Source organism: Hipposideros armiger, unplaced genomic scaffold (genome assembly GCF_001890085.2).
Source record: "Hipposideros armiger isolate ML-2016 unplaced genomic scaffold, ASM189008v1 scaffold_264, whole genome shotgun sequence".
Classification (NCBI taxonomy): domain Eukaryota; kingdom Metazoa; phylum Chordata; class Mammalia; order Chiroptera; family Hipposideridae; genus Hipposideros; species Hipposideros armiger.
This window is the reverse complement of record NW_017731614.1, coordinates 998,346-1,015,058: the sequence shown is the minus strand read 5'-3', so window position 1 is coordinate 1,015,058 and position 16,713 is coordinate 998,346. Positions and strand designations below refer to the sequence as shown.

Here is a 16,713-nt window from a genome sequence, read left to right as displayed (position 1 = left end):
TGCCAGGCCTTGCTCGAGAAGGAGGGTGTGCAGCCCACAGGGTTCTGGCTGGGGCAGGAGGCCAACCAAGGGCTGTCGCTTTCCTGGGGGCACAGGAGCCATCCTTGCTGGCCCCTGGAGCCTGGTTCATCGTCAGGAGAGTGGCTTGTGGAATGGCCACCTGCATGGGTGCTTGTGGCACATAAGCTTGTGGGCTCTGCCCACAGCCAGGAAGTACAATCAAGCTGCAGGTTATACTCGGGGCCTGGGTGCACCCCTCTGCTCCCAGTCTGCCAATCCCATGGTGATACAAACCAGGTCACTAAGAAACTGCATGTATGCATTCAAGTTGATTAACGACCTGGTAACATCATAATCTCTCAGCCATGTATAAGCTCCTAAGTGCTTCCTGCAACCAGCTTCTGTCTGTCAACACCCCCTGGCTCAGCAGGCCCTCAGAAGCCAGGGAATGCAGGATGTGACCACTGCCACCCCCGAAGGGACCTTCACCCTGACCTCATCCCCCCAAGAGAGGCGCTTCTCCCGAGAGCCACCCTCTCTCCTACATGTCTGTTCTGGAGCCCAAGTCCTAACCTCTGACCTTCTTTTCTGAAAGCCAGGGGGGGGGGGGGGTGTTCTGTTGTTCTCAGAAGCCCAAGGATATGTCTTAACCTCCAAGCAGACAGACTGTCTGTTTCAAACCTTCACTCCACCGGTCGCTAGCTGTGTGGTCTTGGGCAAATCACTGAACCTCTCTGAGCCTCTGTTTCTACATCCAAAAAATGGGGACAATATTAGTAACTGCCTCATGGACTTGCTATGAGGATTAAATGAGACAATACGTGTAAGGTCACGTACCACTTAAGAACAGGGGTATGTTCTGAGAAATGCATCGTTAGGCAATTTCATCCTTGGGTGAGCATCACAGTGTGCACTTAACAAACCTACATGGTACAGCCTATTGCTCCCAGGTTACAGCCTGTACTGCATTTCACTGTACAAAACAACACAAAATTAAATCGAGCACGTAAAATGATGCCACCAAGGGATGTGGTAAACACAAGATGTAGGAGGCTCCTGCTGACATAAACTTGGCATACTGTTTTGCAGCAAACTTTTTTTTATAAGTAGGAAAAGTACACTCTAAAATGATAACAGTATAGTAAATACATAAACCAGTAACAACGAGGTTTGTTATCATTATCGTGTGTTATGTACTGTACGTAATTGTATGTGTTATACTTTTATATGACTGGCAGCGCAGTAAGTGGTTTACACAGCGTCACTATAAATGTGTAATGCGTTGTGCTATGACATTACAATGGCTACGATATCACTAGGTGATAGGAAGTTTTCAGCTCCATGATAATCTTATAGGACCACCATCGTAATGTAGTCCATCATTGATCAAAATGTCATTACACAGCACGTGACTGTAGTTAGACCTGCAATACACAGTAGGTGTGTATCACCCTCACCCTCCTGACCTGTGTGGCCCAGGTGCCAGCCTGAGGCTGAGGCTCGTCATCTGCTGGGACCCATACTGCAGGGACCCTGAGCGGAGGCGTGTCGGTGTCAGAGAGAAGGGGCAGGCACAGTGGTGTGGCGTGAGAAACAGAGAATGCGTTTCTCTCTGGGAGGCCCAAGGGGTCAGACAGGTGTGGGCTGTGGGTATGGAACTCAGGAGAGCAGGTGGGGCTGCAGTAAATATCTGGGTGCAGCTAGAGGGGGTGGCATCTAGGGGGATGTGCTCCATGCAGAAAGGAAGAGCCAATAAAACCTGCTCTATGCTGTGAAAAACAGATTGGCATCTCCTCGAGTTAAACACAGAATTACCTTATATCTCAGCAATTCTGCTTCTAGGTATACATCCGATAGGATTGAAAGCAGGTGTTCAAATAGAAACTTATACCACTGTTCACAGCAGCCTTATTCACAACAGTCAAAAGGTGCAAACAACCAAGATGTCCGTCCATCAACAGATGAAGGAGTAACCATTAAAATGTGGTCTCTTCACACAATGGAATATTATTTGGCCATAAAAAGGAATGAAGTCCTGATACATGCTGTGGCAGGGGTGAACCTTGGCAATATTATGCTAAGTGAAAATGAAACAGACACAGAAGGCAATTGTCTGATTCTATTTATGTAAAACATCCAGAATAGGCAAATCCACAGAGATGGAGGTAAATTGGTGGTTTCCAGGGGCTGGGGGAGGAGAGAATGAACAGTGACTACTAATGGATTTGGGTGATGAAAAAGTTCTGGAACTAGATAACGGTGCTGGTCACGCAATATTGTGAACGTACTTAATGCCACTGGATGGTACATTTAAAAGTGGTTAAAATGGTAAAATGTATGTTATGTGTATTTACCACAACTAATAAAAAAAAATAGTCAACCCAAATCACACCATCTGACCACAGGCTGAAATTTTCTGGTCCCCTTGTTGCTGCAAAGGCTCTTGGTGGGTGGGAGGACTGGGCTCTTCCTTCAGTCCTGGGAGCTGTGCTGTGGGCAGAGAGGCTGGGCCATCTCGAGAGGGTGTCAGCTGCTCTGGCCATCAGCCACCAACCAGCTGTAGGACCCTGAGTGACTTGGACAACCTCTCTGGGTTTCAGAGGTCTTCTCTGTAAAACAGCAGGGTTCGACTATGGAGATGCTCTCAGGACAGTCTGTCTCCTCTTGCTCTGAGAGCCTAAGTGAAACCAGATGTCCTGTCCTGACTTGTGAGAGCATTGGAGCGGCCAGCTCAGTCTATCCGAGGATGTCTCACCCAGGCTTCCATTGGCTTCCAGGACTGTGGAGCCAGCACCTCCCCCGTGCCAGGCTTCCAGAGTCCCTCATTTCCAATCACAGAAAGAAACCCAACATTTGAGTCAGGAATTCTTAAGATTCTCTGGATCATAGACATCTTTGAGAATCAGATAAAACTGATAGACTCTGTCCCTAGAAGGGACGCAGAGCAGGGTGGTTGACATTCTCCCCGTGGTTTAAAGATTAATAGCAGTGTTGGCATCGGATGGACTCAAGTCCAAATCCCGGCACTCTAGGCCTGTGTACATCTCAGAGCTTTCATCTGTGAAATGGGTGTATTAATAGCACCCACCTCAAGGATTAGATAATTCATATATATATATATATATATATATATATATATGCACACATATACATATATATGTATATATATATATACACATATAAGTGTGTGCATACATATACATATATATGCTTTATTTTTGCTTCTTTGATCTGTCAATTTCTGGGAAAAAATAAGTCTCCCACTCTAATTGTGAAATGGTCCATTTCTTTTTATATTTTTATTTGGGTGTTAAACCATTTTGAAACTATATTGTTAGGGGCATAAAATTTCATAACTTTTCTTTTGTTGGTAGAGTGTCTCTTTTAGCAACATGGATTTTACTTTGTCCTTTTAAAATTTTTTTTCTTTGAATTCTGTTTTGTCTGATATTGATGTATACTCACTGATATCCTTTTGTTATGATTAATTTAATGTATCTTTCCCCATTCTTCTATTTAGAACCTTCCTAGGATCATTTATATGTCTCTTAAAGACAGGATTTTAATTTTTGTCTGTGGAGATTTTCTCCTGAATAGGTGAATTTAACCCATTCACATTTATTGCAATTATTGAAATGTTTGAACTTATTCCTGAAATGTGACTTTTGTTTTCTATTTCCTATGCTTTGTTTTTCTTCTTCTACTAGAAAGAGAAGTTGGGTTTGTTGTTTTGGTTTTATTTTTTTCCATTTCCGTTTTTCCTTCTAATAGTTCATAGTATATATTCTACTTCTATTTGTATGGAAATTTCCCTTAACATTTTCACACACATACTTAATCTTATTCTATCAATACTATAATAAATCATAATCTATATCTCCCTCCAAAAAGACAAGAGCTTTAGCACACTTTTACTCTCCTCTGTTCCACAAACTCCTAACTCCTTTGTTAATAATATCTAAGATTTTAGTTAAAGATTGTTATTCGTAAGTAAACAGCACTTATTGGGTTTAATGTTTCATTGGTTCTTTGCTCACCACTGTTTCTTGTATTCCATTTCTTGGATTAAATTTTCTTCTTGCTAGAGGACACCAATTAATGTTTTCAAAATGGAATTTTTTTCAGTGGTAAATATTCTGAGACACAACATGTCTTTGGGATATGTTTTTATCCTTACATTTGGCTAGGTATAGAATTCTGAGTTTAAAATTATTTTCCCTCAGAATTTGAAGGTAATTACTTCATTTTCTTCCTACTTCTATTATTACATTCTTTGCAAATAGTCTTGTTTTTGTCTGGAATATTTTGAACTTTTTATCCCCAGTGTTCTAGAATTTCAACACCATCCAATAGTGGATCTCTTTTCATTCATCTTGGCTGGCACTGGTGGTCTCTTTTAATCTGAGTTCTGGGACATTTTCAATCTCAGCTCTGGAAAATTTCTTCCCTATATTCTTTTTTTTTTTTAATTGGAGAATTGGTGAAGGGGAGCATTGTGTTTTTCCAGGATCCATCAGCTCCAAATCAAGTTGTTGTCTTTCAATATTAGTTGTGGAGGGCGCAGCTCAGCTCCAAGTCCAGTTGCCACTTTCAATCTAGTTGGAAGAAGGGTGAGGGGGTTAGTTGCAGGGGGTGCAGCCCACCATCCCCTGCAGGAATCAAACTGGCAACTTTGTTGTTAAGAGCTCATGCTCTTACCAGCTGAGCCACCCGGCTGGCCCTCTTCCCTATATTCTTGTCTCCTCTTAGACTAGGAAACAAAATTTTGTCCTCCATATCTTTTAATTTTGTACTTTCCATCTCTTTGTACTTTTGTGCTGCATTTAATGAGTCATCAGCTTAATCTTCCAAATCATTTATTTGCTCTTCAGCTATGTCCATTCTGCTATTCAGCCCACTTATTAGTTTTCCAAAAAAACACAGATTTTGATTTTCCCAATTCTCAAGTTGCTCTTTTTGAGGATCAAATATTCTATCACATTTTTCTAATGATATTGATCAAACGTGCTGTAAATTCTTGTTCTGATTACATTAACATCCTCTTGTTGGGTGTCAATTCTCTTGTTTAGGAGTTTGATGCCCATCATTCAAGATGATGTTCATCTTGGTATCTGAGGTTCATTTAGCTGCAAATATCAAGTCTGTTTCCCACAGCCTGCCTCCACTCATTATGGGGGCACCAAGAGAGAAGCCCTAGTGTTCTGTGCTTGGGACTCTCCATTCTCCAAGGGTGTCACTAGTCTTCTCAGACACCTCAACCCTGGCACCCTCACTCACCCCTCCTCACACCCTAAAACACATACCTGCATCCTCTGCTTGGTCAGGTAGGTGTGTGTGTGTGTGTGTGTGTGTGTACACTCATGCACACGCATGTGCACACGTGGATGTGGTATGGAAGAGGCTCCTACTCACCTGGCAGCTCCTACTGAGGTACCCTAAACAATTATCCTCCAGGGACCCAGGGCACTCTTGAGTCCCTGGACCCACCCCTCCAGGCCTCTGTTCCCGCTCACATTTTGCAAGAGCTACTCCCTCCCACAGCTCTCTCCTTCCATCATGCCCAGCTGCCTTCCACCTTTAAGGCACAGTTCCTGGTCGTTCTTGTCAATGTGGTTGGGATTGGAGACGATGGGGAAGGCTTCAGTGAGTCAGCTTCCCACCCGATCCCCCATTTTTGTGTGCCTCTGGGCTTCTTCATTTCTGCAGCTGCAAGGCGGCTTTGAATAACAAAACAGACTTTGGACTCATTTAAATAGAACCTGGGCTCCACTTTCTCAGCTTCAATTTCCACAAAATTAAAAGGAGCTTACCTCTACCTCACCTCATAGTCATGTGGGAATATTATGACATGATTAAGTGTCTTGCACATGCTCAATAAATGTAGGGTCCTTTCCCCTTCCTCCCATTCTCTTTCCATCCACTTGGACAGGAAACGCCCGCCCCGGAAGTCTGAGCGTGGTTAGTTGTGCCGGCAGTTATTGCTGCGGAGGTTGGGAAGGCAGATGCCTGGGGCTGGGGAGTCTGCCAGAACTCTGGAGGAAGGCAGAGGCAAGCAGGGCTGAGCTATGTGGTGAGGAAAGGGAGACACTGCAGGCTGGGGTGGGGTGGGCAGGAGAACAGGGCAAGTGGGGTGTGGTGAATGTTGGAGCAAATGGTAGTATGTCTTGTTTAAGGTCAGCGTCAGGGACTAAAACGTCACCAGGGGCCAGGAGGTACCATGAATGCGTGAACAGGCCTGCGTCATGGAGGGGGTGTGCCAGCAGACACAGGAGTGACGGGACATTTATCCAAAGGCTCCGCTCAGCATTGCCTAACCAGAAGAGCCACCAGCTGTCCCTGGGCCAGACACCTGGGTGTTTGCAGTGGGAGGGTATAAAAGTTCCCCTGAAAAAACAGTCATCCAATAAAATATGTCTGAGCGTTCCCGTTTGCACCTCTGGTTTGTATGGAGTGCCTTGTGAAGGAGGGGAGATAGGAAGCATGGATGGGACCCACGGGAACGGAATCTCCATGAGAACAGGGATGCACAGGTCTTTTAGCGCCTGCATCCTCCCCTAGCTTGGCCCACCCAGACCACAGTCTGTCTCTGGGTCTGTCCCTGGAGCCCAAAGTGCCCTCACACATTCTGCTTTTAGGTGGGGGCTTCAAGCTAATGTGATTCACCCATTAGCTCAGTCATGAGAAGCTGAGGTCCCGACCTCTGTGTACAGCCCAAGCCCTGGAAATTTCCAGAACATACAGGGGGTCAGAAAGAGAAGCTAGAAGTTGGGAACAAGGCCGGGCTGGTCCAGGAGTGTGACTACGGGCTTCCAGGGCCCCAGGGAGGTGGCGAGCAGACAGAACTGGTGCTCTAGTGTCACCCTGTGGCCGTATGTGTGAACTGCAGCTCCCGCCCCTCAGGCTGCATCACCTGGTAGTGTCTTCACAAAAGAACGCAGCATGGCAGGGTCAGAACATTGTTTGCCTCACAGGCTGCATCTCCTCAGCCCCACTTATATCCTGGCTTCTAAATTTTGAACACCCTGATCATTTCTGGGCTCCTTGAGGCTCCAGCCTGTGGACCCAAGCCAGTTTTGCTGAATCTAATCAAGGATTAAAAATTTTTTTCTTCATCCGAATTGCCAACAAGGCCTAGGTGTTCACTGGACTGATGACTTGGTCCCTGTTTCTATGTATTTCTATCCTTCAGGGTCATTTCATCACAGCCCCAGCATAGTTTTTTGAGGACTGCAGTTTTGTGACTCAGGCCGGCCTCTCCCTCTGCAGGGCTCAACCCCAAAGACTGGGTCGTTCCAGAAAACCCCACAAATGCAGGTGCTGACACACCAGCCCTCATTCTGGGGATAGTACAGGGTTGGGGAGACAGCAACCTGACTCCCCACCAGGAGGTCAGGGGTCTGGGTTGGTGCAGAAAGAAAGCCCCCTGGTAATTGAAGCAAACAGCACACAGACACAGGTAAGATGCATTCAAGGAACTGCGAGTCCAGGGCATCTGAGGGATGCGGGGAGGGGCAGGTCGTGAAGGACTTTGCTTGAGTGCTAAGGAGTTTCCACTTCTTCAATGCAACAGGGAGCCAGTGACCGGTTAGGAACAGGCCAGGGCCAGCCTGGGACCTGCACAAACTCCCAACTCAGGAGTAAAATTACTTTTCTCCTCAGGACCACTTACGACCTTGAGGGTGGTGGGTGTTTGAGGTTTGTGGCTGGAGACAAGGTTTTCTGCTGGGCAGGCAGGCTGGATACACATCGTCAGCCTGGCTGATACCCAGGGTCCAATCTGCCACAGCAGCCTGAAAAGAGGGGCAGAAGGAGCTGGTCCAGGAAGGTCAGAAGGGAGCTTAGGGAATTCGGTCTTCCCTCTTTCCCTGTTGTTGCCTGCGCACTCACTAATCACAACCGCGCGCAAGTCTCTCTCTTCCTATCACGTTGCACAGTGCGTATCACGTGGGGTGTGCTGCCACCTGGTGGCCAAACGTGGACAGGAGCCCCTGGTTTCCATAAAAGCCTCCAGAGCCCACCTCTCCTCCCCCATTTGGTGATCACGAGCCCACCACCTTGTTTCACAGAGCAATTCAGTTTCCTCCACTGCGCAGCAAAGTTTTAAAATAAATAAAATGTCCCTGTTTCCTTCAACCCTTTTTCATGGAAGCTGATCAACTCTGGAAACAGACAAGGGGACGCAGCAAGCCTGGCAAAAATGGGCCCCTCTCCAAGCTCCCTGTTCTGGGTCCTTCCCCCACTGTCCAGCTGCCTTCTGGATATTCCCCATAGGCTCTGGGAGCTGAGTTCCAACCCCAGCCCTGCTGTACCTCTCTGAGCCCTGGCTTTCTGCAAGTTGTGGGAAGGGCCAGCTGTTTGCTATTAAGTATAACTGGTCACTAATAGCTTATCACTACAGTATTTTTTTAAATTGCCAATTAAAACTAACTCAGTATCTTTCCACCTGAAATGGTCTTCTTTGGTCTCTAACAGGCTCTTTCTAGAATCATTTAGTTCAAAGTTTCCACTCCCTGGAGGGGCTAATATCCCCTCACTCTCCCTCGTTTTAATCCCTACCAAGGAGACATCTGGATCCAGGAGCCGGCTTTTGTTTGGTGCACTCGTCACATCGCCCCGTTTTGGGCGGGGAGCTCTGCCCTGCCTGCTTTCACTGTTGAGCCCCTGCAGCAGAGGTAACCGACAAGGAATGCTCTCAGCCCAGCCAGATGGCAGCCCTGCAGCCCTCAGCCCTGGGGTCGCTTTGCCCCTCCTTGGTGGCCACCTCCTGAGCTCCTGGCCTGTCCTCATCCATCTCCAGGGACTATGAATCCTTTTCTTTTGGTGCCAGAGGGCAGGCGGGGTCTTAGGGCATACCTCCACACCCCCTTTGCTCACAGCTCCCCTGCTGTGTGGAATGGCCTTCTCCTGGGGGCTTACCCATGCCATTCCCTCCCTCTTCCTCAGCCCACAGGCTTCCAGTTCTAGGTAACACCTGCCCTACCTTTCCTTGGCTGTGGTTGGACTCAGGGATTTGTCTGAATGGCAGGAGTGCAGGGGAGGACAGTGGCAAATTGGGGGGAACAGGGAGTGTTTACAAAGCATCCTTGTCTCCATGACAGACATCCTCCCTACACCTGGCCCACAGGGAATCAGTGAGCTTCCCTCCTCTCCCACCCCTCGGGAGGCCATGCCAGCCAGACCTCTGGTTTCTGGGAATCGCCCAGCTCTGGCCTGACCCTTTCCCACCTGTGCCTATTTCTGCTGCAGGCTGGGTGCCTGAATACCTACTTTCAGACGGAGGCCCAGCCCGACCGAGTGAAACTGATTTCCCCATGTACACCTGAGCCCCAGGGAGTACTGGATGAGAGGTCAGGGTTGCATGGAGGTCACAAGCATAAGCCCGAGTGAGGATGCCCAGCTAAAATCCTGGCACCACTTACCCAGCATGCTCTCGGTCAGAACACGGCCCTGCTAGGCCGACAGCCTCACTGGTTAAGTGGGAGCAGCCATAAGAGGGTGGCTGTGAGGCCCGTAAAGTGCTCATCAGCATCCAGAACACCGGAAGTGCTAAGAAAATGGTTATTGTTGTGATATTGGAGTGGATCTCAACTGGGAAACCATAACCCAGAAAAGTGAAGAAACTATACTAAGTCTTTCTGCCTAAAACCCCTGCCTAAGCTGGAGGCCCACCACTCCCTCCAGCAGCTCCAGTCCTGCAGCCCTGAATATTTCCAGTATTTTCACAGGGTGAGTCTTCACTTTCAACAAGAGCTAAGGCATTTTGAGGCCAGCCAATGAAGAGAGGGACCAAGCTGACATGTCTCTTCATCTTGGGGCAGGACAAGCCCGGCTCTCCTATTAGGAGGTGACTTCCTTTTCTGTGGTGCATTAAATGGTTCTGAAGCAAAACATACACTTCTCAAACTTTGAAGAAAGTCACCATCATTTCAATTGGGGGTCTCCTGTCTGACAAAAAAGTCCAAGTTTTGTGGCCCAGCCTGTGTCATCAGCGGTCTCAGGCACCCCTCCCTTCCCAGCACAATGAGGGCAGCACCGGCCCACCGAGGAGTGCCACAGGGTAGCACCCGCCTCCCACCCCCGCCTCTCCTCTAGGAGCCAGCCCTGCGGCCTTCTGCCCGCCCAGCTCCTCGGCAGCCCCTGCCTGCCCCCGGGCCTTCGCATGGTCTTCCCTCAGTCAGGAGGGTTCTCCCCTCTGTCCCCCAGGCCTGTCCTGGAGCGCACACCACCGGCTTCCACAGCCCCTGGACTTTCTCTGGCATGCATCATCATTACAGTGATTGTTTGTGACTGCTTGCCCTGCAACTAGTTTTTTCTCCTTTAAATTATAGGCAGCTGAAAAGGCTGCTACCTCAGGTTGAGTGATTCTAGCTGAGTGGAAAACAAAAGTGGCAATTCATAGCATCAGAGTTTCTAGACTGGCTTTTGTAACTTAAGGCAGCAATCCGTTGGAAAGGTTTTCGAGGGGCCAGCCTCTTGAGGACCTAAAACAGAATGCCCTGGCTACAGCTTTGTTACAGCAGACCTCGAGTCAGGCCTTCATGGGCCAGAGTTGGCAGATGTGAGGTGGGACTGTCCCCGAGTGGGGCTCTGTGCTCTGGCCTCCTGCCCCACCCCGGCTCATGCCCAAGGCCCTAGAGCCCCCTGCATTTCACCAGGGGCCAGGTGGGCAGGGAGGAAACGACTGCAGTCAGTGAGCAGGCAGAGGGGTCTCACTGCCCCCTTTGGAGCAGCTGAAGGGTCTGACGGGGCCATCCACCAGACGTGGGGTCCCAAAGCTGACCTCAGGGGAACAGGCTAGGGACAGCAGCATGAGAACGAGGACCATGGGAGACCAGATGCCCTCCCCACTGACAGCCCTACACGAAGGAAGTCAGCCACCCAGCTTGGGACACTCCCTGGGGAGGAGAGGAGGGAGACTCAGGGATGAACAGGCGGGATTACGTCTGTCATCAGCAGAATGAGGCCCCTGGATAGAAATAAGCAAAGCTGTTTTCTGCTCCCCTGTATTAAGGTCTGCCGTCTACACTGTTCTGGGGGAAGGCCAGGGGGCCTGGCTCGCTGTGTGGCCTGGGGCTCACACAGACCCCACAGTGGCGGGCCCTGGCAGGAACCTATTCCTGCCCCGGGAAACTAACTCCATTGGGCCAGAGGCTGCAGTGCCCCAGGCAGTCCAGAGCTGGGGTCCCAGAGGAGCCTGACAACTGTAAGACTGGGAAGCTCTAGGGCAGCGGTTGTCAACCTGTGGGTTGCGACCCCTTTGGGGGTTGAACGACCCTTTCACATGGGTCCCCTTTGGGGGTTGAACGACCCTTTCACATGGGTCACCTAAGACCGTCGGAAAACAAAAAGATATTTACATTACGATTCATAACAGTAGCAAAATTACAGTTATAGAGTAGCAACGAAAGTAATTTTATGGTTGGGGGTCACCACAACATGAGGAACTGTATTAAGGGGTCGAGGCATTAGGAAGGTTGAGAACCGCTGCTCTAGGGGGTGTGGGCTGGCCAAGTAGCTCAGTTGGTTAAGAGTTGGCTTAAGAGCAAGAGCTCTGAGCAACAGGGTCGCCGGTTTGATTCTCACATGGGCCAGTGACACTGCACCCGAGCTGAGCTGTTGTTGAGCTGCCAACAGGTGGCAGGATGGCTCAGCTGGTGTAACAACAAGATTGTCTGTTCAATGGTGGGCTACGCCCACCCGCAACTAAGACTGAACTCGGCACCTTAAGCTGAGCTGCCACCCGGATGGCTCAGTGGGTAGAGCATGCGCTCTTAACAACAAGGCTGCCGGTTCGACTCCCGCATGGGATGGTGGCCACACCCACCCACAACTAAGATTGAACACAGCATCTTGAGCTTAGAGGCCACGAGCTGCCGATGGGCAGCCAGATGGTGACTGGCGCCCTCCACAACGAAGATTGAAGAACAACTTGGCTGGTCCCCTCCCCCAATCCCCCAATAAAATTTTAAAAAGAAAAGGGGGTGTTTTAGAGCAGACCTGCAGGCACTGCCGGTGACAGGGAGGCAGAGGGCAGCGTGAACAAGCTGGGAAGAAAGGGCAGTACTGCATCGTTCGTGTGACACCATCTTCTGGCCCTCAGACAGCGTCTGTGTCCTCGTGTGAGCAGCACAGAGGGTCTTGGGGAGCAGCCAGGAAGCCAGCACACCCGGGTCTCACGTCCTTCCAGGGCCTCAGGTCAGGACGGCTGGGATCTGCACACGACTCTGCTTGGGCCAGGTGGCCTCTGGGTCACATGATGCAACCCCAAGTACACTCTTCGTCAGGGGTGCAAAGCCCCCTACTCTGCCCTCCAAGGGATAAAGCCAGCCTTTGGCCAAGCTGAGTCCTTCCTACCTAATCTGGGGTGACCAACCCAGGCTCCTCAGGCCCAGAGCCAGAACGGCAGGTCACTAACGCCTGCCCTGAGTCTCAGGCACCTGTCCCTCATCTTTACTCCTGACCTACCACTGGGTAGAGCAAGAGTGCCTGCCACAGGGGGCTGGAAAGCCTGTCAGGACCCAGGGATGGGACAAATTAGAGGGTTCCTTGCAAGGGCAATGATGGGGAGGGCAGCGGAAGAGCAGGAAGCGTGAAGAGGCCTTTTGAGAAGGCGTGGGGAGGTGGTTGTTGAAGCCACTTCCCAGCAGGTCAAAAGGAACAAATGCTGAGACTCTTTAACATCAGCAAGCTACCTCCGCACGGCTCCTGGGATCCTGCAAAAACTGAGCTGTGGGAGATGAACAGAGGGTGGGGACGCTGCTAAACTGTGTGAGCCAGGAGGGCTGGAGAACCAGGGGCCGGCACGGGGAGAGGTCCCTGAGGGGGGTGTTTGCTCAACGTCACCATCAGTGTGAGCTGTGCAGTGGGGGCCAGCCCAGCCTGCCACCACCAGGGCCCCACTCCTCCTCGGCCCCCACCAGTTCCCGAGACTTGGGGCAGGGGAAGCTGCGCCCTCCTCAGCTTCCCATCAGTGCAGGGGGGTGGGCCAGGTACTTACAAGATAAGCAGCTGGTGCCCAGGATGGGGGCTAGAGGAGGCCACAGTCTGAGGTGACACGTAAACAGTATTTATTTTTCATGCCTTCAATCAACATTCAAGCCTGATGACTCTCTGCTGGGCCCTGAGCGGGGCCCCAGAGGCATGGTGCAAGAACCCTGTGAGCTGGTCCAAGGCAGGGTCGTGTGCGGCACCTCACCTAGCACTGAGCCTGGCATGCCCTGGAACTCAGTGAGCGAGTGCCGAACATGTGGCGGGGCACTGGGGAGACCAGGCTGGGTAAGGGGCATGGTTGAGAATGGAGGCGCTTGCCCCACCTGCTCTGGCTCACCACCCTCTCAGACCAGGAGCACCTTGGCCATCTTGCTACTGGCCCCCTCACCAATGGGCTGCACAGCCGGGGAAGGGGGCTTCCCTGAGGGGAAGGGCTGCTGGCCCTCGGAACAACACTCTTGCTCCTCCAGTCTGGAGCCCTGGCTCCTGGCAGCCTGGCCGTGGCCTGAGGTCAGCCCTCACTGCCCGGCTGCATGAGTCCAGTTCAGGGCCCACAGGCCAGTCCTGCCCCAAGATCAGTTTAAGGCCTGGCAGGGCTGGGGGAAGGAGGAGACGCACAGTGGGCCCGGGGCACCTGAGAGGAAGTCCTCAGGCCAGAGCGCTAGTCCCCCAGGCCCTGAGCTTGGAGCCCAGAGGTCACGGGCCCTGCAAAGGAGTCCAGAGCTCAGTCCACCTCAGCGGGGCCGCTTGCTGTCCAGAATGGCCTTCCAGTCGTCCGCCCAGGAGTGCAGCCTGCGGCCTGGGGGCTGCAGCTGCACGTGCCGATTGTGGCAGGCTGTGAAGAGGACGTGCTCCCAGCTGGGCTTGGGCTCGGCCCCTGTGGGCAGGAAAGCAGCACTCAGTCCAATGTCAGGAGCCTGGAGAGGCCACCTGGGACCAGCTCCCAAGTGTCCTCAGTCAAGCAACTCACCTGAGACGTGGTTTCCCCTTTAGTAAAGTGGAGACCGCCCCAGCACCTGTCTCACAGGGTCACAATGGCTGAATAAGATGCCCCCATCGGGCCGGCCGAGTGGCTCAGTTGGTTAAGAGCTCACTCAAGAGTTTGAGCTCTGAGCAACAGCGGTTCGAGTCCAGCCCGAGCTGAGCAGCCGCTGAGCTGCCAACAGGTAGCAGGATGGCTCAGCTAAAAAAAAAAAAAAAAAAAAGATGCCCCCATGAAGCAATGGCCCAGCGTGCACTGGTGCTCAGCAAGCAGTGACGGCGGAGGTTGTTATTGGCCCTGTCACAGTCAGAGGCTGCGCCTCGCTCACACCCTGCCCTTCCTCTCTCCCATGCCCAGGCATCCTGCATGGGCTGGCACCAGCTCTGTAGCTCACCAGCAAAGCTTCAATCACTCGTGTCCACATGTCCACACTGGCACTGCCCCCTGGGTTATGGCCTGGCCCCCCAGTTCCTCCTGCACTGGCCTCTTCCCTGGTTGGAGATGGAAGTCGAGTGGGTCTCTGGGACCCTCACGGTCACAGTCCCACTGGTGCTGCACCCTGACTCTCCTTGAGAAACGGCATGGTTTGGGAGGTGAGGGACGAGCACACCATGGATTCTACCCTTCGGACAAAGTGACTAGTGTGAGGATGGGCATGTTTCCCAAACCAGCTGTCGTAAGTGAAAAAATATTCTGTATTTTACCACTGAGGGGTCCAAAAAAATAAGATTTAACCCTGAAACTACAGATGGTTACCAGAAGGAAAGAGCCTGCCTAAGTATGAAAGCAAGCCAGAGCAGAACAAGGAGATAAACTGAACTTCAACTGATATTATTTGGACGCCTAGATTCAGCCACGCCTGACAGCCTCCTGTCCCCCCTTTTTAGTTAGGTGCACCAATAAATTTCCCCTCTCCTTTCAAATCCAGTTCAAGGGTTTTTGGGTCTTGTTGTTGTTTTGTTTGTTTTGGAGAGGGGGTATCCATTAACAAAAGGGACAAAGACAGCTCCCAAACTACCTTCAACTGGAGAAATTATACTTCGCTTTTCTGTTTTATATATTATATTCAGTTCAAATTGCTTTTAGAAAAAAAAGAAGAGTTCTTCTGCTGAAAGCAAACATTTGGAAGCCACAGTTGGGGCCTCATTTAAATGAGGAAGGCAAAGCTTCCAGATGTAAGGGACTCACCCAAGGCTACCCAACAAGTTCTGCCCGGAGCTGGGAGCCCCTTCTCTAGGCTTCCCGGCGAACGCTGAGAAGAGCCTTGTCTCCCAACAAGGAAGAGGCTCAGCACCAGCTCAAAGCTGATGGCTTGATACACATCAGGTGGTTAAGTGGGGGCCATGCAGGAAGGGGCGGTGAGGCCAAGCCCCACGAGCTGTCTGTCTGAGTGGTGTGGGCCGTCTGCGCTCGCTCCTCACCTGCCCAGGCCACTTGCCTGTGATGTCCGGCCGATCGTCTATGAGAAGGTCGGCAGAGACCACGGTCTTGTCTCTGGTCAGCACAACCTGCTCCAGAAAGTCAGGGCCAAAGTGCTTCTCCACCCAGGCATACTGCAACGTGAACAGGCAGAGGGGAGAAGAGAGTGCCGTCAGGCCTGGGCACAGTCAGGCTTTCTCCAGGACCAGGGGCCGAGTGAGGGAGCCGTGATTATCTCACTGGCAGCAGAGGAAACTGACACTCGGGGACAGTGGGACTTGACCACGTCACAGTGCTAGAAAGCAACGGAGTCCTGGCATACATGAAGACTTGCCCCCCAGCTCCAATCCTGCACAACACCCCCAGGACTCACGACTGGTGGCCTCCCCTCCATCCAGCACGCACACCGTGAATGCTCGCATGTGTGCGTGCATAGACTCTAAGGACACAGGAACGGGGGGGAGGTGTGCGGGGGTGGACACAAAGTGCAAAGGCACACTGAAACAATTCGTTACATGACACTTGGGAAAGTGCTACCAAGAATGGTCTACAGGGCCCCTGATTGGCTGGTCCTCCTATCCCACCAGGGTGAGTCATGGAGAGCTTTCCTTAGGAAGCCACTTGTAACTGATTCCATAAGGCCACAGGGACAGCATGTAAAGCAGGTGGCATGTGTAGGTGCTAAGGCAGAAAGGAACAGGTGTGCCTAGGGAGCTGACAGAAAGTAGGTGACCTGGGGGGGGGGGCGCAGTGACTTGTGGGGTGCAGGGGACAGGCGTCAGCTGCTGCTGTAGGTCTGTCCACATCCTCTCCCTTTCCGTGTGGGGTGTGGTCTTGGGCGGGGGGTGGGTGACCTCCCACAAGAGAGGCTGAAACAAGTCCTGGCTGTTCCGTGCAGGCCCTCCTGCTTCCCACCACCTCACTGCAGCCAGACGAAGGGCTTGCTGCCTGAGCCCCGCCACCAGGCTTTGTGGGATAGCTAGCACTGTGAGGGAGCCTCAAGGATATCAGTACCCACAGCGGGGAGCTCCACAGCCTGAACCTCCCAATGTCTTTCTTAATTCCTGCCATTTGCAAACAAGCTCCTGTTAGGACTGAATTTTAACCAGAGACAGGTTTTAAGCAGTGGAGGAATCAGAGAGCTTTTTCCCAAAAGCTCCCTCTTGTTCTGGCTGGAGAACAACTAGAAGCTATGGCACAGCTGGGAATGGGTCCCAGGCGTCTGAGGGAGCTACACAGGCCTGGGCAAGGCCTCCGTGGGACCCCGCCTCCCCAAGTGTGAAATGAGGGATAAGGCCACAACTGCTAGGGACTGCTTCTTT

At 51.4% G+C, this 16,713-nt stretch overlaps 1 protein-coding gene across 5 annotated transcripts in view; it reads right to left on the bottom strand.

Annotated features, from left to right (window-relative positions):
* NT5M (5',3'-nucleotidase, mitochondrial) overlaps positions 1 to 16,713 on the bottom strand; it is a 79,490-nt gene that overhangs the window by 20,883 nt on the left and 41,894 nt on the right. For 2 of the 5 annotated variants that reach the window (XM_019656757.1, XM_019656758.1), the window contains exon 4: positions 15,394 to 15,525. In XM_019656757.1, coding sequence (XP_019512302.1) covers positions 15,394 to 15,525 — 132 coding nt within the window. Of the gene's footprint in view, positions 1 to 13,059; positions 13,868 to 15,393; positions 15,526 to 16,713 lie in introns of those variants that run through there. The other 3 variants (XM_019656755.1, XM_019656756.1, XM_019656759.1) reach the window with 3 other exon arrangements.